The 16698-nt window shown below is 45.3% G+C and overlaps 1 protein-coding gene and 1 long non-coding RNA gene across 2 annotated transcripts in view; both read right to left on the bottom strand.

The window, feature by feature from the left end:
- LOC129655211 (uncharacterized) overlaps positions 1–10549 on the bottom strand; it is a 157523-nt gene extending 146974 nt beyond the window's left edge. Inside the window, exons 1-3 of the long non-coding RNA XR_008715828.1 lie at positions 10380–10549; positions 7884–8047; positions 5917–6086 (exon numbers count right to left, since the gene is read on the bottom strand). This is a non-coding gene — a long non-coding RNA (uncharacterized LOC129655211). The remainder of the gene's footprint in view (positions 1–5916; positions 6087–7883; positions 8048–10379) is intronic.
- Positions 1–11688, bottom strand: part of TMCC3 (transmembrane and coiled-coil domain family 3) — a 289285-nt gene extending 277597 nt beyond the window's left edge. Inside the window, exon 1 of the mRNA XM_055585323.1 lies at positions 11525–11688. Within this exon, the coding sequence (XP_055441298.1) occupies positions 11525–11533 (9 nt within the window). The 5' untranslated portion in view covers positions 11534–11688. The remainder of the gene's footprint in view (positions 1–11524) is intronic.
- Between the last annotated feature and the right edge of the window lie 5010 nt (positions 11689–16698).

The raw sequence follows: 16698 nt of genomic DNA, 5'->3' as shown, positions 1-16698 counted from the left end.
TCTCGACTTGGTAAGACCCAAATGTGAAGTGGACCTCAGGGTTATGAAGTGAGAGGGTGAGCAGGAGTGCCGTGCACTGAGTATCAGGGACACAGAAATGGTACCCCTACCCAGAGCATCAGGACAAGCTGCAGGGCTTTAGAGTCAGACACACAAAGGATTCACACTGTTGTCTGGCCCAGAGCATCTGAAAAAAATGACTTGACATCTCTGGGCATCACTTTTTCTATATGTGAAATGGGAACAAGAACACCCCCCTCTTCATGGATAAACCACACTGCTACAGTGTCAGGAAGAAATGGGAAGACAGCACTAACACATGGCAAAGGCAGGTGAAGAGCGAGGGCAGACTGGTAACTGGTGGTGGTGTTCAGTCACTAAGTTGTGTCCGACTCTTTGTGGCCCTATGGACCGCAGCATGCCAGGCTCCCTGTCCTTCACTATCCCCCGGAGTTTGCTCAAACCCACGTCCATTGAGTTGATGATGCCATCCAACCTGTGTCACCAATCTTGTCTTCTGTCACCCCTTCTCCTCCTGCCATCAATCTTTCCCAGCATCAGGGTCTCTTCCAGTGAGTTAGTTCTTCGAATCAGGTGGCCAAAGTACTGGAGTTTGAGCTTTAGCATCAGCCCTCCCAGTGAACATTCAGGGTTGATTTCCTCTAGGACTGACTGGGTTGGATCTCCTTGCTGTCCAAGGGACTTTCAAGAGTCTTCTCTAGCACCACAATTTGAAAGCATCAATGCTTCAATTTGGTGATACCTCTTTCTTTTTTCAATTTAACAAACTTACCCAGCACTTACAATATGCCAGGCACTGTACTAGTCAGTTACTTTACAATTATTAACTATTCAATTTTTGTGGCAGATCGTTTGCCAAAATGGGGGCAATGATCCCCTTACTGTAACCTTGTCCTTGGAGAGTCCCCTCCCACATGGACTCTAAGGCTGGCCAGATACCTGATTTGGTCAATGGGACAACAGCAAATACGACATAAGCAGAGATCTGAAAAACGCTTGTGCTTTGGGGTTTGCCATCTCTTGCTGCTTTTTCGAACCCTGAGACCTCCACATGAACATCTGCCACCCTAAATGAGGTCCCTGAAGACCAACTCACTTGTTGATTGCCAGACATGAGTGAGGCCACCCTAGATCCTCCAGCTACCAGCTGACCCACCAGGACCACAAAGCTGGAGAGAACTCAGTGGAGCTCAGTCGGGTTGGCCAAGCCAAGAAGAGCCACCCAGGCAATCTACCAACTCACAAGCTGAGTAAAACAGTTATTGTCTTAAGTCACTAAGCTTTGGGATGATTTAACAAATCAACACAAACTGATACAACCTTCATAACTATCGTGTTAAATAGCCATTACTTTTATTCCTATTTTACAAGTGAGGCAAGGGAGTTAAAGAGAGGTTAAGTGACATGCACATACTGTTAAATGGCAGTCAAGACCACCCCAGGCAATCTGGCTTCTAAATATGGGCTATATTTATGTGTCTATATATTTATATAGATACCTCCCCCACACTATGCTGCTTTACCTAACAAAGGTAAAGACATTTGTATCAGTTGATCCAGAAATTTATCACACAGATATACTCATATGAAATCATGTATGTGTAAGAGTATTCAGCACTGCTGATAGTAGCAAGGCTAGAAAAACCAATTCCAGCAGATCCATGTAAAGATACCACGTGAGGCCATAAAAAGAACAGGTAGCTCTACAAACACCAATCTTGTGTACACAGAAAAAAGCAAAATGCATTTATATGTTAGCATTATATGCTAACATTTACATTTGTGTGTAAAAAAGCAGGGTGGGGGATGTGAGTATACATCTGCTGTGTCTCTGCATAGACTATTTCTGAAAGTACACAAGAAATGGGTTTAACCTCAATCATTTCTAGGGGAAGGGAAGCAGCTAGTTGAGCAACAGAGTAGGAGGAACAATGTTCACTGTAACCTTCATATCTTTTAAATTTTATGTAAATGCATCACTTATTAAGTGTCACTTTAAAGCTGTTACAAACATGAAGGGAGATGACCCATGGCTGGCACAAAGAAGCCATCAATAAGTAGTAACTACATTGTCATTATTTTTCCACAGTTGATTTCTAACTCTTTTTTTCAAACTTTAAACTTTTTTTTTTTGGAAGAAATAGAATGGTGTTCTTATTCTCAGCTGGCAGAGAGGGGAACACAACATGCTCCTGCCTCGAGAACTACACCCCTAAGGCAAGTGCTCCCAGTCAGGAGTCTGTGACGAGGAAGCAAAGGTGACAGGACCTTGATTTCTTCCTCTTGCACTGTTTGAAAGGCAGTCATAAACTGGTGTCAGTAACCCAGCGACTGCATCTGGCAGTTTGGTGGCTCTGAGGCCTTCTTTCCGACATGTAACTACAAGGGGAAGGGTGTTGTAAAGGTAAACACCAGACAGGGGATGTGTTTAGCATAGAGTCAAGTGAAGTGTATAGCTCCTGCAGAGTTAGAGGGCAGAAAAACAAACTTAGTTACAGACATGCAGAATTAGGAGCACTTTTATCCTTTTCCATCAGAGGGCAGACAGACTGAAAACCACAATCAGAAAACTAACCAATCTGACCACATGGACCACAGCCTTGTCTAACTCAATGAAACTATGAGACATGCTGTGTAGGGTCACCCAAGACGGATGGGTCATGGTGGAGAGATCTGACAAAATGTGGTCCACTGGAGAAGGGAATGGCAAACCACTTCGGTATTCTTGCCTTGAGAACCCCATGAAGAGTATAAAAAGGCAAAACTATAGGACAATGAAAAATGAACTCCCCAGGTCGGTAGGTACCCAGTATGCTACTGGAGAAGAGTAGAGAAATAACTCCAGAAAGAATGAAGAGACAGAGCCAAAGCAAAAACAACACCCAGCTGTGGATGTGACGGGTGATGGAAGTAAAATCTGATGCTGTAAAGAGCAATATTGCATAGGAACCTGGAACGTTAGGTCCATGAATCAAGGCAAATTGGAAGTGGCAAACAGGAGATGGCAAGAGTGAACATTGACATTTTAGGACTCAACAAACTAAAATGGACTGAAATGGGTGAATTTAACTCAGATGACCATTATATCGACTACTGTGGGCAAGAATCCCTTGGAAGAAATGGAGTAGTCATCATAGTCAACAAAAGAGTCTGAAATGCAGTACTTGGATGCAATCTCAAAAAACAACAGAATGATCTCTGTTTGTTTCCAAGGCAAATCATTCAATAACACAGTAATCCAAGTCTATGCCCTGACCAGTAATGCTGAAGAAGCTGAACAGTTCTATGAAGACCTACAAGACCTTCTAGAACTAAAACCCAAAAAAGATGTCCTTTTCATTATAGGGGACTGGAATGCAAAAGTAGGAAGTCAAGAAACACCTGGAGTAACAGGCAAATTTGGCCTTGGAGTACAAAATAGAGCAGGGCAAAAGCTAATAGAATTTTGCCAAGAGAACGCACTGGTCATAGCAAATACCTCTTCCAATAACACAAGAGAAGACTCTACACATGGACATCACCAGATGGTCCAATACAGAAATCAGACTGATTATATTCTTTGCAGCCAAAGATGGAGAAGCTCTATACAGTCAGCAAAAACAAGACCTGGAGCTGACTGTGGCTCAGATCATGAACTCCTTATTGCCAAATGCAGACTTAAATTGAAGAAAGTAGGGAAAACCATGAGACCATTCAAGTATGACCTAAATCAAACCTCTTACAATTATACAGTGGAAATGAAAAATAGATTCAAGGGATTTGATCTGATAGATAGAGTCCCTGAAGAACTATGGACAGAGGTTTGAGGCAGGGATCAAGACCATCCTCATGGAAAAGAAATGTAAAAAAGCAAAATGGCTGTCTGAGGAGACCTTACAAATAGCTGTGAAAAGAAGAGAAGCAAAAAGCAAAGGAGAAAAGGGAAGATATACCCATTTGAATGCAGAGTTCCAAAGAACAGCAAAGAGAGACAAGAAAGCCTTCCTCAGTGATAAATGCAAAGAAAAGAGGAAAACAATACAATGGGAAAGATTAGAGATCTCGTCAAGAAAGTTAGCATTACCAAGGGAACATTTCATGCAAAGATGGGCACAATAAAGAACAGAAATGGTATGGACCTAACAGAAGCAGAAGATAAGAAGAGGTGACAAGAATACACAGAAGAACTGTACAAAAAAGATCTTCACGACCCAGATAATCACAATGGTATGATCACTCATCTAGAGCCAGACATCCTGGAATGTGAAGTCAAGTGGGCCTTAGGAAGCATCACTACGAACAAAGCTAGTGGAGGTGATGGAATTCCAGTGGAGCTATTTCAAATCCTGAAAGATGATGCTGTGAAAGTGCTCCACTCAATATGCCAGCAAATTTAGAAAACTCAGCAGTGGCCACAGGCCTGGAAAAGGTCAGTTTGCATTCCAATCCCAAAGAAAGGCAATGCCAAAGAATGCTCAAACTACCGCACAATTGCACTCATGTCACATGCTAGTAAAGTAATGCTCAAAATTCTCCAAGTCAGGCTTCAGTGGTACGTGAACCGCGAACTTCCAGATGTTCAAGCTGGTTTTAGAAAAGGCAGAGGAAACAGAGATCAAATTGCCAACATCTGCTGGATCATCGAAAAAGCAAGAGAGTTCCAGAAAAACATCTATTTCTTTTTCTTTTAATTTAAATGTATTTATTTTAATTGGAGGCTAATTACTTTACAATATTGTATTGGTTTTGCCATACATCAACATGAATCCGCCACGGGTGTACACGTGTTCCCAATCCTGAACCCCCCTCCCACCTCCCTCTCTATTTCTGCTTTATTGACTATGCCAAAGCCTTTGCCTGTGTGGATCACAATTAACTGTGGAAAATTCTGAAAGAGATGGGAATACCAGACCACGTGACCTGCCTCTTGAGAAACCTGTATGCAGGTCAGGAAGCAACAGTTAGAACTGGACATGGAACAACAGACTGGTTCCAAATAGGAAAAATAGTACGTCAAGGCTATATATTGTCACCCTGCTTATTTAACTTCTATGCAGAGCACGTCATGAGAAATGCTGGGCTGGAAGAAGCACAAGCTGGAATCAAGATTGCCGGGAGAAATATCAAGAACCTCAGATATCCAGATGACACCACCCTTATAGCAGAAAGTGAAGAAGAACTAAAGAGCCTCTTAATGAAAGTGAAAGAGAAGAGTGAAAAAGTTGGCTTAAAGCTCAACATTCAGAAAACTAAGATCATGGCATCTGGTCCCATCACTTTATGGTAAATAAATGAGGAAAGAGTGGAAACAGTGACAGACTTTATTTTCTTGGGTTCCAAAATCACTTCAGATGGTAACTGCAGCCATGAAATTAAAAAACGCTTATTCCTTGGAAGAAAAGTTATGACTAAGCTACACAGCATATTAAAAAGCAGAGACATTACTTCGCCAACAAAGGTCCATCTAGTCTAAGCTCTGGTTTTTCCAGTAGTCATGTATGGATGTGAGAGTGGGACTATAAAGAAAGCTGAGCGCCAAAGAATTGATGCTTTTGAACTGTGGTGTTGGAGAAGACTTTTCAGAGTCCCTTGGATTGCGAGGAGATCCAACCAGTTCATCCTAAAGGAAATCATCCCTGAATATTTATTGGAAGGACTGATGCTGAAGCTGAAACTCCAATACTTAGGCCACCTGATACGAAGAGCTGACTCACTGGAAAAGACTGCGATGCTGGGAAAGATTAAGGGCAGGAGAAGGGGACGACAGAGGATGAGATGGCTGGATGGCATCACTGACTCAATGGACATGAGTTTGAGTAAACTCCAGGAGTTGGTGATGGACAGGAAGGCTTGGCATGCTGCAGTCCATGGAGTCACAAAGAGTCAGACACGACTGAGCGACTAAACTGAACTCACCACAGGGAGTGGCTGGATTGGCTGCAGACAAATAGGCCAGGTGGCAGGCATTTCCCTTTCTCAGGGTCCGCTGACTCACATTGAAGGGCTGCAATCGCTGATCCAGGTCTCAGGTCTTTCCTTCTGGGCCATGGATGAACATTATCCTCCTGGAATTTAGGCTCCGGGTCCTGCTTCAAAGTTATTTATAAGTGATTCACTGCTGCCTCCTCCATCTTCCACCACCCCCGACTACTCCAAACTTTAAACTTTCTATTTTTTTTTGGTAACGATAACCCTATATGCGAGGCAGCAAAAGAGACACAGATGTATAGAACAGTCTTTTGGACTCTGTGGGAGAAGGCGAGAGTGGGATGATCTGAGAGAAAAACATTGAAACACGTATTTTATCATATGTGAAACAGATCGACAGTCCAGGTTCAATGCATGAGACAGGGTGCTCTGGGCTGGTGCACTGGGATGACCCAGAGGGATGGGATGGGGAGGGACATGGGAGGGGGCTTCAGGATGGGGAACACATGTACACCCATGGCTGAGTCATGTCAATGTATGACAAAACCACTACAATATTATAAAGTAATTAGCCTCCAATTAAAATAAATAAATTTAAAAAATAAACTTTCTATTTTGTATTGGGGTATAGCCAATTAACAACCTTGTCATAGTTTTAGGTGAACAGCAAAGGGACTCAGCCATACACATACATGTATCTATTCTCCACTGAGTACAAATAAGTTTTTAAAGTAACTCTTGAAACCCGTGGCTCTCATAGGAAGGAGCTCATTTTGGATGCAAAATAGAGAACAAAATGTTAAACAAGCTACATGAAGAGGTGAAAGAAGAATCGAGCAGGTGGCTTCTCTAGAGGTCACCTGAGGTTCAAAGCACCGGCACCATGCCAGCTTCTCCCGGCAGAAACCCAGTTACTGGGCATCTTCTGTGCTGCCGTTCTGAACACCCTCATGCACTTTCCCTTTCAATCAAGAACACGAGGGAAAACAGTCACTGCTTTCCATGTAATAGAATGTCTTCCCTCCCTCTGCATTTGCTGATCTGCATGGCTGAATGATCACCACATGCATCTTCCTAACAGCAAAATTATCTCTTCGGGACCAGAAAAAGTCTGAGACAGGAGCAGGCAGTTTGCAGGCAACAGAGTAGACTTGCAAGAGCAGGGTTTTGGGGTCAGGCAAGCCCAGGTCCAATCCCAGCTCCAACACTTAGCTGGGTGGCCTAGAGCAACATACTCAACGTTCCTGAGCTTGTGACTGCATCTGTAGAATGGTGACAAGAGTTACTATTTCACGGGGCTCTTGTTAATACGTGTACCACAGTAAATGTTCACGGAACGCTCACTATTTTCATTATCACTGGGGCATTTTAACCAAGGCCCAACCACCTTTTCTATATCTCTCTCCCGCTCTCACATACACACATTCACACAGTCAGCAACCTTAAACATACATGAGGATTCCTATCCCTTCCTTCCTCCCACATCAGCAACTTCAGCTGACTTTACCTCCAAAATACCTCCCCCGGCTCCATCACTGCTGAACTCAAAGGCGGTCTCCCTCTACCACCACCATTCCCATCCCATAATCCATTCTGCACACATAGCCAAACTGATCTTCAAACAAGTAAAGCAGACCACATCATTCTACTCCTCTCGTTAAAATTCTCTTCTGAAGAGCATTCCTCTAACCAACAAGGACCTACTGAACAGCACAGGGAACTCTGCTCAATGTTATGTGGCAGCCTGGATGGGAAGGGAGTTTGGAGGAGAATGGATACATGTATATGTATGGCTGAGTCCCTTCACTCTTCACCTCAAACTAGCACAATATTGATAATCAATACAATATATTGATTGTATATATACTCCAATACAAAATGAAAAGCTTAATAAAGTGGGGAAAAAAAAAAAAAGAGCATCCCTCTGCATTTAGGCCTAAATCCAAATTTCTTACCAAATTTCTTCATTCCACTCTCCTCACCCCACTCTGCTTCAATTCTGGTATCTTCTCTCTGTTCTTCACACAGGCCATGCCTGCTCCTACCTCAGGGCCTTTGCATTTGATGTTCTTCAGGCTATAGCACTTTCCTCAAAACTTCACATAGCTGACTTCCTTTCCTGTGTAATTCACAGTTCAAATGTCAACTTCTTGGAAACATCTTCCCTGCCCACACAAATTAAAATGGTTTCACTCCCGGATCCACTTTCCATTCTGTAACAGAACCAACCTGACTCCATATTGACCTATTCCTTTAGCTCTAACCTTTGAGCTCTGTTGCCTGAGCTTAAGTCATGGAGGTTCTCCATCCGTTTATAAAAGAATATTGCCTATAGCCTGAAATACACAGGACAGCCCATTTCCAGAGGTCTGACCTTTAAAAGTATAACACTTTCCCATCCATATAGAGACAAAAAGTTGCAGAAGAGAGAATAACTTTAGTCTTGTTGAAGATTTATGGGAACATTGTGACCAGACCCTCCTGGACAGCTGCAAGAACAAGCTTGATTCTGGCACCAAGGAGTTTGCAACATTCAGCCACACTCCCTCCCGTTTTAGTAGTATAAAAGCAGCCGGAATTCTAACTTAGGTAAGATGGATTTTGGGGACATTAGTCCACCATCTTCTCAGTCTGCTGGCTTTCCAAATAAAGTTGCTATTCCTTGCCTCAACAACTCATCTCTTACTTTATTGGCCTGTGCTTTATTGGCAGTACAAGCTTCGGCTGGTGACAATTCCATTATCCTGCTTTATTTTCTTCATAGCACTCATCACTATGTAAATTATTTGAATATTTGTTTACTTCTGTATCATCTAATTTCTCAACCAGAATGTAGCCTCCAAGAAAACAAGGTTTTTAGCTATCATCTGCTCTCTGTACTCCTAGAGCTTAGAACAGTGCCCACACATATGTTTAATACATATATGCCTTATGGTGATGGTTCCCTGGTGGCTCAGATGGTAAACAGTTCCCCTGCAATGCAGTAGACCTGGGTTCAACTCCCTGGAGAAGGAATGGCTGCCCACTCCAGTATTCTTGCCTGGAGACTCTCATGGAGGGAAGAGTCTGGAGGGCTACAAAGAGTCACAAAGAGTTCATGGGGTCACAAAGAGTCAGACATTACTGAGTGATACTAAAAGACACTAACACTTTTCACTACTTTATAGTGGTGGTGGTGGTGGGTGTTTAAAATGCAAATTGCTGAGCTCCAGTCCTAAAAGTTCTCATTTAAAATAACTGAGGTTGAGCCCAGAAATCTGCCATTCTAGCAAGCATTCACCTCTTTCATCCTAAAGAAGGTAGTATGCAAATCTCATTTCAAAATACTTTGGTCAGTGCCCTCCATCCTCAAATCTAGATTCTCCATCTAACACACCTTACCTAGTCCTACAGATCCCATCTCAGTTGTTTCCTTAATAACCCTAGTGGCACTCAAGGTAAAAGGAGGTTACTGAAATTGGAGTTTAAACAAGTAACCCCGCCAGTTTCCATTTCTGCTGCCCTTCTGATGCCAGGCGTGTCACACTAGCTGGCCAGCCCCACTGGAATCCTGTTCTCCCCAGACACACCTGAGCAGGTTTGGACTCACTCCAAAGGCAAGCCAGGTAAATTTCCATGTCAGCTCACTAATAGATTTTCCAGAGGCAGCTGAGGCCAATTCACACTTGCTCTACATAAACTCACTCTAAATATCACCCACCCCCACCAAACATTAGACTTAACCTGGCACCACCTGCTAAAGGACAGGCCAGAGTTCCCTTTGAAACACCCTAGCCCCTGAGAGGAAGAAATCTTTGAAAGGGTCACAGGTGACCAAATTAATAAGCACATACATAGGGCTTCCTAGGCGGCTCAGGTGGTAAAAAGAATCCTCCGTCCGTGGGATTTTCTGGGCCAGAGTACTGGAGTGGGTTGCCATTTCCTTCTCCAGGCAATTTTCCCGACCCAGGGATCGAACCCAGGTCTCCTGCACTGTAGACAGACGCTTTACCATCTGAGCCACCAGGGAAGTCTTGAAAGGGTCACAGGTGACCAAATAAGCACATACATAGGGCTTACCTAGGCGGCTCAAGTGGCAAAGAATCTGCCTCGCAACACAGGAGACACAGGCAAGAGAAACCGGGTTTGATACCTGGGTGAGAAAGATCCCCTGGAGGAGGAAATGGCAACCCACTTCAGTATCCTTGTCTGGAAAATCCCATGGACAGAGGAGCCAAGACGCACTCTCAAAAGAGTCAGAGGGGACTGACTGAACTGAACACACACACACATACCTTAGTCACAAGGCAACCCCAAACTCCAACCCAGAGAAATTCACAAGCTCTGGTGAATTACTGTTTTTCCCATTTCCTCTCTCAACCTTGTCTCTTCAGATAACACTCTCTGCTCTGGAAATAAACTGTCATGAAGGTTGGTGTTTAGGGGGTCTGGGAAAATGTCACAGTATCTACCTGGATCTCCTTGAATTTCCTCTGCTCCCTCTTCTACTCAGTAAGTGCCGAGATCCTGCATTTTATTAAAGCAGCCTGGTCCTCAAGATTAAGATCCAAACGGCATGTGGGGACTGATAACTCAGAAAATCACCAACACTTCCATGGCAATCACCGACACTTCCATGGCAATCACCAACACTTCCATGTTAATCAGCTCCCGCAGACAGGCAAGATCAAACTGCGCAGGACATGTGAGCATGCTTTGCAGGGCGGACAACAAGCACCACCAACCTTCAGATTGTTCCTTGGGGTGGAATACACCCTGCACTTCAGCCTGTGGATTGGAGTTCCCAGGCCTCCCCCCACCCCCCCACCCCCACCCCCCAGGAGCTCTGGTGAAGGGGGAACGGTGTGAGCAAGACCCTCACACTCGCGGTTTGGGGAAGGAGCCGCTGTCGAGGGCGCCCCCAGCCCCGACGGAGGTGCTGCGAGCCGGCCTCCGGGACTCCGCGCGGGTTCCCGTCGGTGGGCAGCGCCTGGCTAGCGGGAGCGACTCGAGTTTACACTCCTTCGCGCCTTCCAAACGCCATAAGCGAGCGCATTTCTGGAGAAGACTGGGGACCATTACCTCCTCCAAACGCACGCACCCGCCGCGGCGCCGTCACTTGCAGGACTCGGGCTGGGGCCCGCCGCTCCCTGCGTGTGCGCCAGAGGAGCCCGAACCGTGCCGGCCGGCAAAGTTTACGAGGCTCCCGAGGAGCGAGCGAGGCGCCGAGCTCAGAACGCAGCGGCAAGCCGAGCCGGCTTGGGGAACGCGGGGAAAGGGGTCTCAAAACGGGGGGCGCAGGGTGCGGGGAAGAGCCCACCTCGGGCTCGGGGAGGCGCAGACACAGAGCTCTTGACGTGTCCGTGCGGCCGCAGGCAACCGATGAACCCGATGCCCTCAGGCGAGGAGGGATCCCACGGTCCCCCATGTACCCCCAAGCCGTCCGAAGGGCGCCGCCCCCCTCCGCACGCCCAGGCTACGGCCGCGGCCCCGCGAGACCGGCCGTCCCAGCCCTCTGCCCTTCCCGCCCGGCTCCCCCGTCGCCCCGGAGCGGGGCGGGAGGGACGCGCTCTCACGCTCCCCGGCCCCTCGCGCTTCCGAGGCGGGGCACACTCACCCTCCGCATGGTGCCGGGACGGTGCTGGCCGGGCTCGGCGGCGCGGGCGCGAGGCGACGGGGCGGGAGCGCCGCTCAGCTAGCCTGGAGGGCCGCGCTGCCCCCACCCGCACACGCGTGCGCCGCGGCTGGCGAGCCCGCGGACCGGCGGGCCGGGGCGGAGCGGGGCGGTGGCTTCCCGGCGGCTGGGTCCTCGGGTCCGCCCCCTCCCGCGTGCCTAGCTCGGGGACCTCCCGCTCCGGGGGCCTTCCTCCCCGGTCGCTGCGGCCCCACCTTCCTCGCGGCGCGGCGCCCTTCTCCTTCTCGAGGTCGCGCCCCACCCGAAGAGGAGCCGGTCCTCGCGGCCACCTCAGCACTGGGAGACGGCTGGAGTTGAACGTGGGGACCCTGCGGGGACCCAGTTTAAGGAGCAAGAGGGATTGGTGGAGAACTGAAGTAAGAGTTCTCCCCACTTTGAAAGTACTTCTGTACCGCCCGTTGGATGGGACGATGCCTGCTAGTGTCCCATCCCCTCTATAATAGAGTCAGCGATTGTCTTTTAGAATCAAGAAACCTTTGTCGGGGGAGGTGGGGTGGGGGAGAGTTAAGTGTGGGAAACCGCAGAGCAGCCTGAGGCAGGAGGAAAGACAGCCTCACGGAACAGAGATGATCTAGTTTTCCAGATGAACGAACTCGGTAGGGCCAGGGCATCCTCATTACTGAAGAACCCACAGGTCTTCCTGGCAAACCCCTGCTTGCTAAGCTTCCTCTTCACAGTCTCCCCCACCCCCACCCCAACTTCTCCAAACAACAGAGAAAGCCCATCCCCAACTGCTGATGCTGGGAAAAGGATGAGGGGCACGGGATCTAGTCCTCAGGATCAAGAAAACACTGCACACCTGGAGCCAGAGTATGCAGGAGCCAAATCTTCCGGAACAAATTAGAATGGAACGATGTGTGCAGGTGTTCGGGAAGAAACCTGGCCTTTCTCTTTTCAGCTTCTATTGCTGAATTAAGTAAATCAAATAGCAAAGAATTCAAGGCAGCCTAAATTCAGTGTAGAAGAGAAGGGGAAAAAAAAAAAATCCCTGTTTACCAAAAGAGCCTTTGAAAAATTTAAAAGGACGCTTGTGTTTTCAAACCCAGCTGTGACAGGTAAGCAGGCAACAGCAGTAGGAACGCAGAGGCTTGTGCTGGTAAACACATGTGAGAATGTTGCATCTTTTACATTGCCTGACTGCCAGTTATTCTGGCAGCTCAGGGCTTACCGCTGTCAAAGATACACTGTTCTAATTTTCTAAGGTTGGTAGTGTCAACGGCACCAATTATTAAACAGACTAAGTACTTTTATGATCAAATGAATGAAAATATTTTGTCTAGATATCTCTTGGGTACCTACCAGCACAGATAAGAGGAAAGATGACTGATGATGTATTGGGAGAAAAAGTAAAGGAAATTCATGAACTCTGCTAACCCACTTTTTACATATTTATGATCTGCATACATAAATACATGAGGTTTTTGCTCCCTTGATCTGAATCCTTCAGACTGGCCTTTGATGTTTTGCCTTTGGGGAAATAACAGTTGTAGCCAGTGTACTCACTTATGCACCATAGGCTTTACCTCTGTTACCACTTTCAATCTATACAACCCTATGAAGTGAGGACTACAATTTTATGGTTTTTCGGAGAGTGCTACAGAGAGGGTCAGTCATTTGCCCAGGTTCATACAGCTTGTTAGTGGCACAGTCAGAATTTGAACTCAGGCAGTCTGACTCCAGGGCCCATCCACTTAATCCTAACACTTTACTACCCTCCTGTGCTCTGCTTCATGTAAAAGATGCAGCAGTGAAAAATGTTACTCAAAGTTAAAATATGAGCTCCTGTCATAAATCATGTAAGTTGCTTGCCATCTCTGAACCTTGGCTTCCTCATCTATAAGATGAAAACTTGCACTAAATAAATGCAATAAAGATCTGTCGAGAAATAAAGTTCTAGTTTAAAGTATTATGTACAAGTGAAAGTCCCTCAGTCATATCCAAATCTTTGCAAACCCATGTTTTATACAGTCCATGGGATTCTCCAGGCCAGAATATTGGAGTGGGTAGCCATTACCTTCTCCAGGGGATCTTCCCAACCCAAGGATAGAACCCAGGTCTCTCACATTGCAGGCAAATTCCCTACCAGTGAGCCACCAGGGAAACCCAAGAAAACTGGAGTGGGTAGCCTATCCCTTCTCCAGTGGATTGTCCCAACACAGGAATCAAACCGGGGTCTCCTGCATTCAGGCAGATTCTTTACCAGCTGAACTACTAAGAGAAGTTTAGCGTATTCAGTTTAATTCAGTTCAGTCGCTCAGTCGTGTCCTACTCTTTGCGACCTCCCTGGACTGCAGCACACCAGGCCTCCCTGTCCATCACCAACTGCTGGGAGTTTACTCAAATTCATGTCCATTCTGTCGGTGATGCCATCCAACCATCTCATCCTCTGTCATCCCCTTCTCCTCCCACCTTCAATCTTTCCCAGCATCGGGGTCTTCTCCAATGAGTCAGCTCTTCGCATTAGGTGGCCAACGCATTGGAGTTTTAGCTTCAACATCAGTCCTTCCAGTGAATATTCAGGACTGATTTCCTTTAGGATGGACTGACTAGTTGGATCTCCTTGCAGTCCAAGGGACTCTCAAAGAGTCTTCTCCAACACCACAGTTCAAAAGCATCAATTCTTCGGCACTCAGCTTTCTTTCTAGTGAGACTTTAGTGAGACTTTAGTGAGAGTCCAGTTCTCACATCCATACATGACTACTGGAAAAACCATAGCCTTGACTAGATGGACCTTTGTTGGCAAAGTAATGTCTCTGCTTTTTAATATCCTGTCTAGGTTTGGCATAACTTTTCTTCCAAGTAGCAAGCGTCTTTCAATTTCATGGCTGCATGAAATTATGTTTAGAGTATTACCATGTGAATGTATTGTGCTCAGCATTGCGGGAAATCTTAACCTAGAGGTACGGAGTTAGTAACTTCATGGGTTTCTATAATATCTCACCAGAGCCTCTGGTTTTGTAGTGCTTATACTGCTTTCTACAACACTACCTCTCTCTCCTCCTTCTAATGAAAGTCCTTTCCTTTGTGAATGCAATTTCTAATCTAATTAATGTTAATTTCTTACTCAACTTGAATAAGACCCCTGGTGTGAGGGGGGAAGTTTGAGTTAAGTAATTGTTATGGTGATCTTCAAGCCTTAGTTAGCTTAAATAATTTTTAAACTCCCTTCAGAAACCAACAGGATTATTCAACTGTATCAAATAAATGACAACATATCATTTGTTAATGGAACAGAGTGATACTGAAGCTCATCTATGGAAATCCCCATGTTTCCAATACTATCATTAACTAATTTGAAGAACCAATTAAAAGTGGAACTAGATTGAATCAGATTTTCCTCTTTTTGCAGGGGAGGGCCTCTGTTTCCTTTATATAGATAAAGCATATTCAAAGGGTTTTAATGATAAGTTATATTGCTGGTTCATATTATCACATCTCCATCAGCCTTCTATACTGAGATATATTACTATTTGTTTCCTTGAAAACCACCTAATATTTGAGAACATAGTATATTTTTTTTCCTTTTTTTTTTTTTCAATTGTGTAACAACATTTCCACCAGTCTCAAACAGTGGTATTTAGTCCTCTTGATCTTCAGGCCAGATTTATAGGTCCTCCACTTAAACACAGCAGGAAATGTACTAAGATTATGAGGCCAATTTAACTTCTTCCATTAGTTATTAACATCCATAGGCATTTGATATAAAATTGGGCAAAAATGAACCCATTTGCAATTTGACATAAATAGTAAAAGAGAAATGAATAATTTGTCTACTTTTTGTAGATAAGAAATGTTGCCAATTAGCATAACTTCTTACCAGTCTATCATCAGCTTGAAATGACTTAGCAATGGAATATTGTTTTTCTTTGCCAATGTTCTTAAATCAGATTCCTTCAGAAAGCATCTATTAAATACCTACTAAGAAGGACATACGGTATTGGTTGAATCAACCCATATTTCCCTGAAACAGATCAAGAATAATATAAGGAAAAGAAATGGTCATAACTACATATGCCCCAGGCACCATGACAAACCATTTTACATATATCAGTCTGTTTCATCCTCACAAAGCCCTACTAGATAGTTGTTATTATCTCCATGTGATAGGTTAGGAAACTAAGGTTTATCATGAATAAACCCCTTCCATAGGTATCAAGATTGCCGGGAGAAATATTAATAACCTCAGATATCCAGATGACACCACCCTTATGACAGAAAGCAAAGAAGAACTTAAGAGCCTCTTGATGAAAGTGAAAGAGGAGAGTGAAGAAGTTGGCTTAGAGCTCAACAGTCAGAAAACTAAGATCATGGCATCTGGTCCCATCACTTCATGGGAAATAGATGGGGAAACAGTGGAAACAAAGACAGGTTTTTTTGGGGGGGGGGCTCCAAAATCACTGCAGATGGTGACTGCAGCCATGAAATTAAAAGACGCTTGCTACTTAGAAGAAAAGTTATGACCAACCTAGACAGCATAATAAAAAGCAGAGACATTACTTTGCTGACAAAGGTCCATCTAGTCAAAGCTATGGTTTTTTCAGTAGTTATGTATAGATGTGAGAGTTGGACTACAAACAAAGCTGAGCACCGAAGAATTGATGCTTTTGAACTGTGGTGTTGGAGAAGACTCTTTGAGAGTCCCTTGGACTGCAGGAGATCCAACCAACCAGTCCATCCTAAAGGAAATCAGTCCTGAATATTCGTTGGAAGGACTGATGCTGAAGCTGAAACTCCAATACTTTGGCTACCTGATATGAAGAACTGACTCATTTGAAAGGATCCTGATGCTGGGAAAGATTGAAGGCAGCAGGAGAAGGGGATGACAGAGGATGAGACAGTTGGAGGGCATCACCTACTCAATGGACATGAGTTTGAGTAAATTCCAGGAGTTGGTGATGGACAGGGAGGCCTGGCTTGCTGCAGTCCACGGGGTCACAAAGAGTCAGACACGACTGAGCGACTGAACTGTACTGATAGGTGGCATGGCTAATAAGTGGTGCAGACTTAACCCAAGTCTGTCTAACTCCAGAGCCCATGAGATTAACCAGTGACAAGTGGATGCTGATACATCACAGACTCCTCTCTCTAGAACTTCT

Source organism: Bubalus kerabau, chromosome 1 (genome assembly GCF_029407905.1).
Source record: "Bubalus kerabau isolate K-KA32 ecotype Philippines breed swamp buffalo chromosome 1, PCC_UOA_SB_1v2, whole genome shotgun sequence".
Taxonomy (NCBI): Eukaryota; Metazoa; Chordata; class Mammalia; order Artiodactyla; family Bovidae; genus Bubalus; species Bubalus kerabau.
The sequence above is the reverse complement of the archived record's forward strand: the minus strand, read 5'-3'. Positions and strand labels throughout refer to the sequence as shown.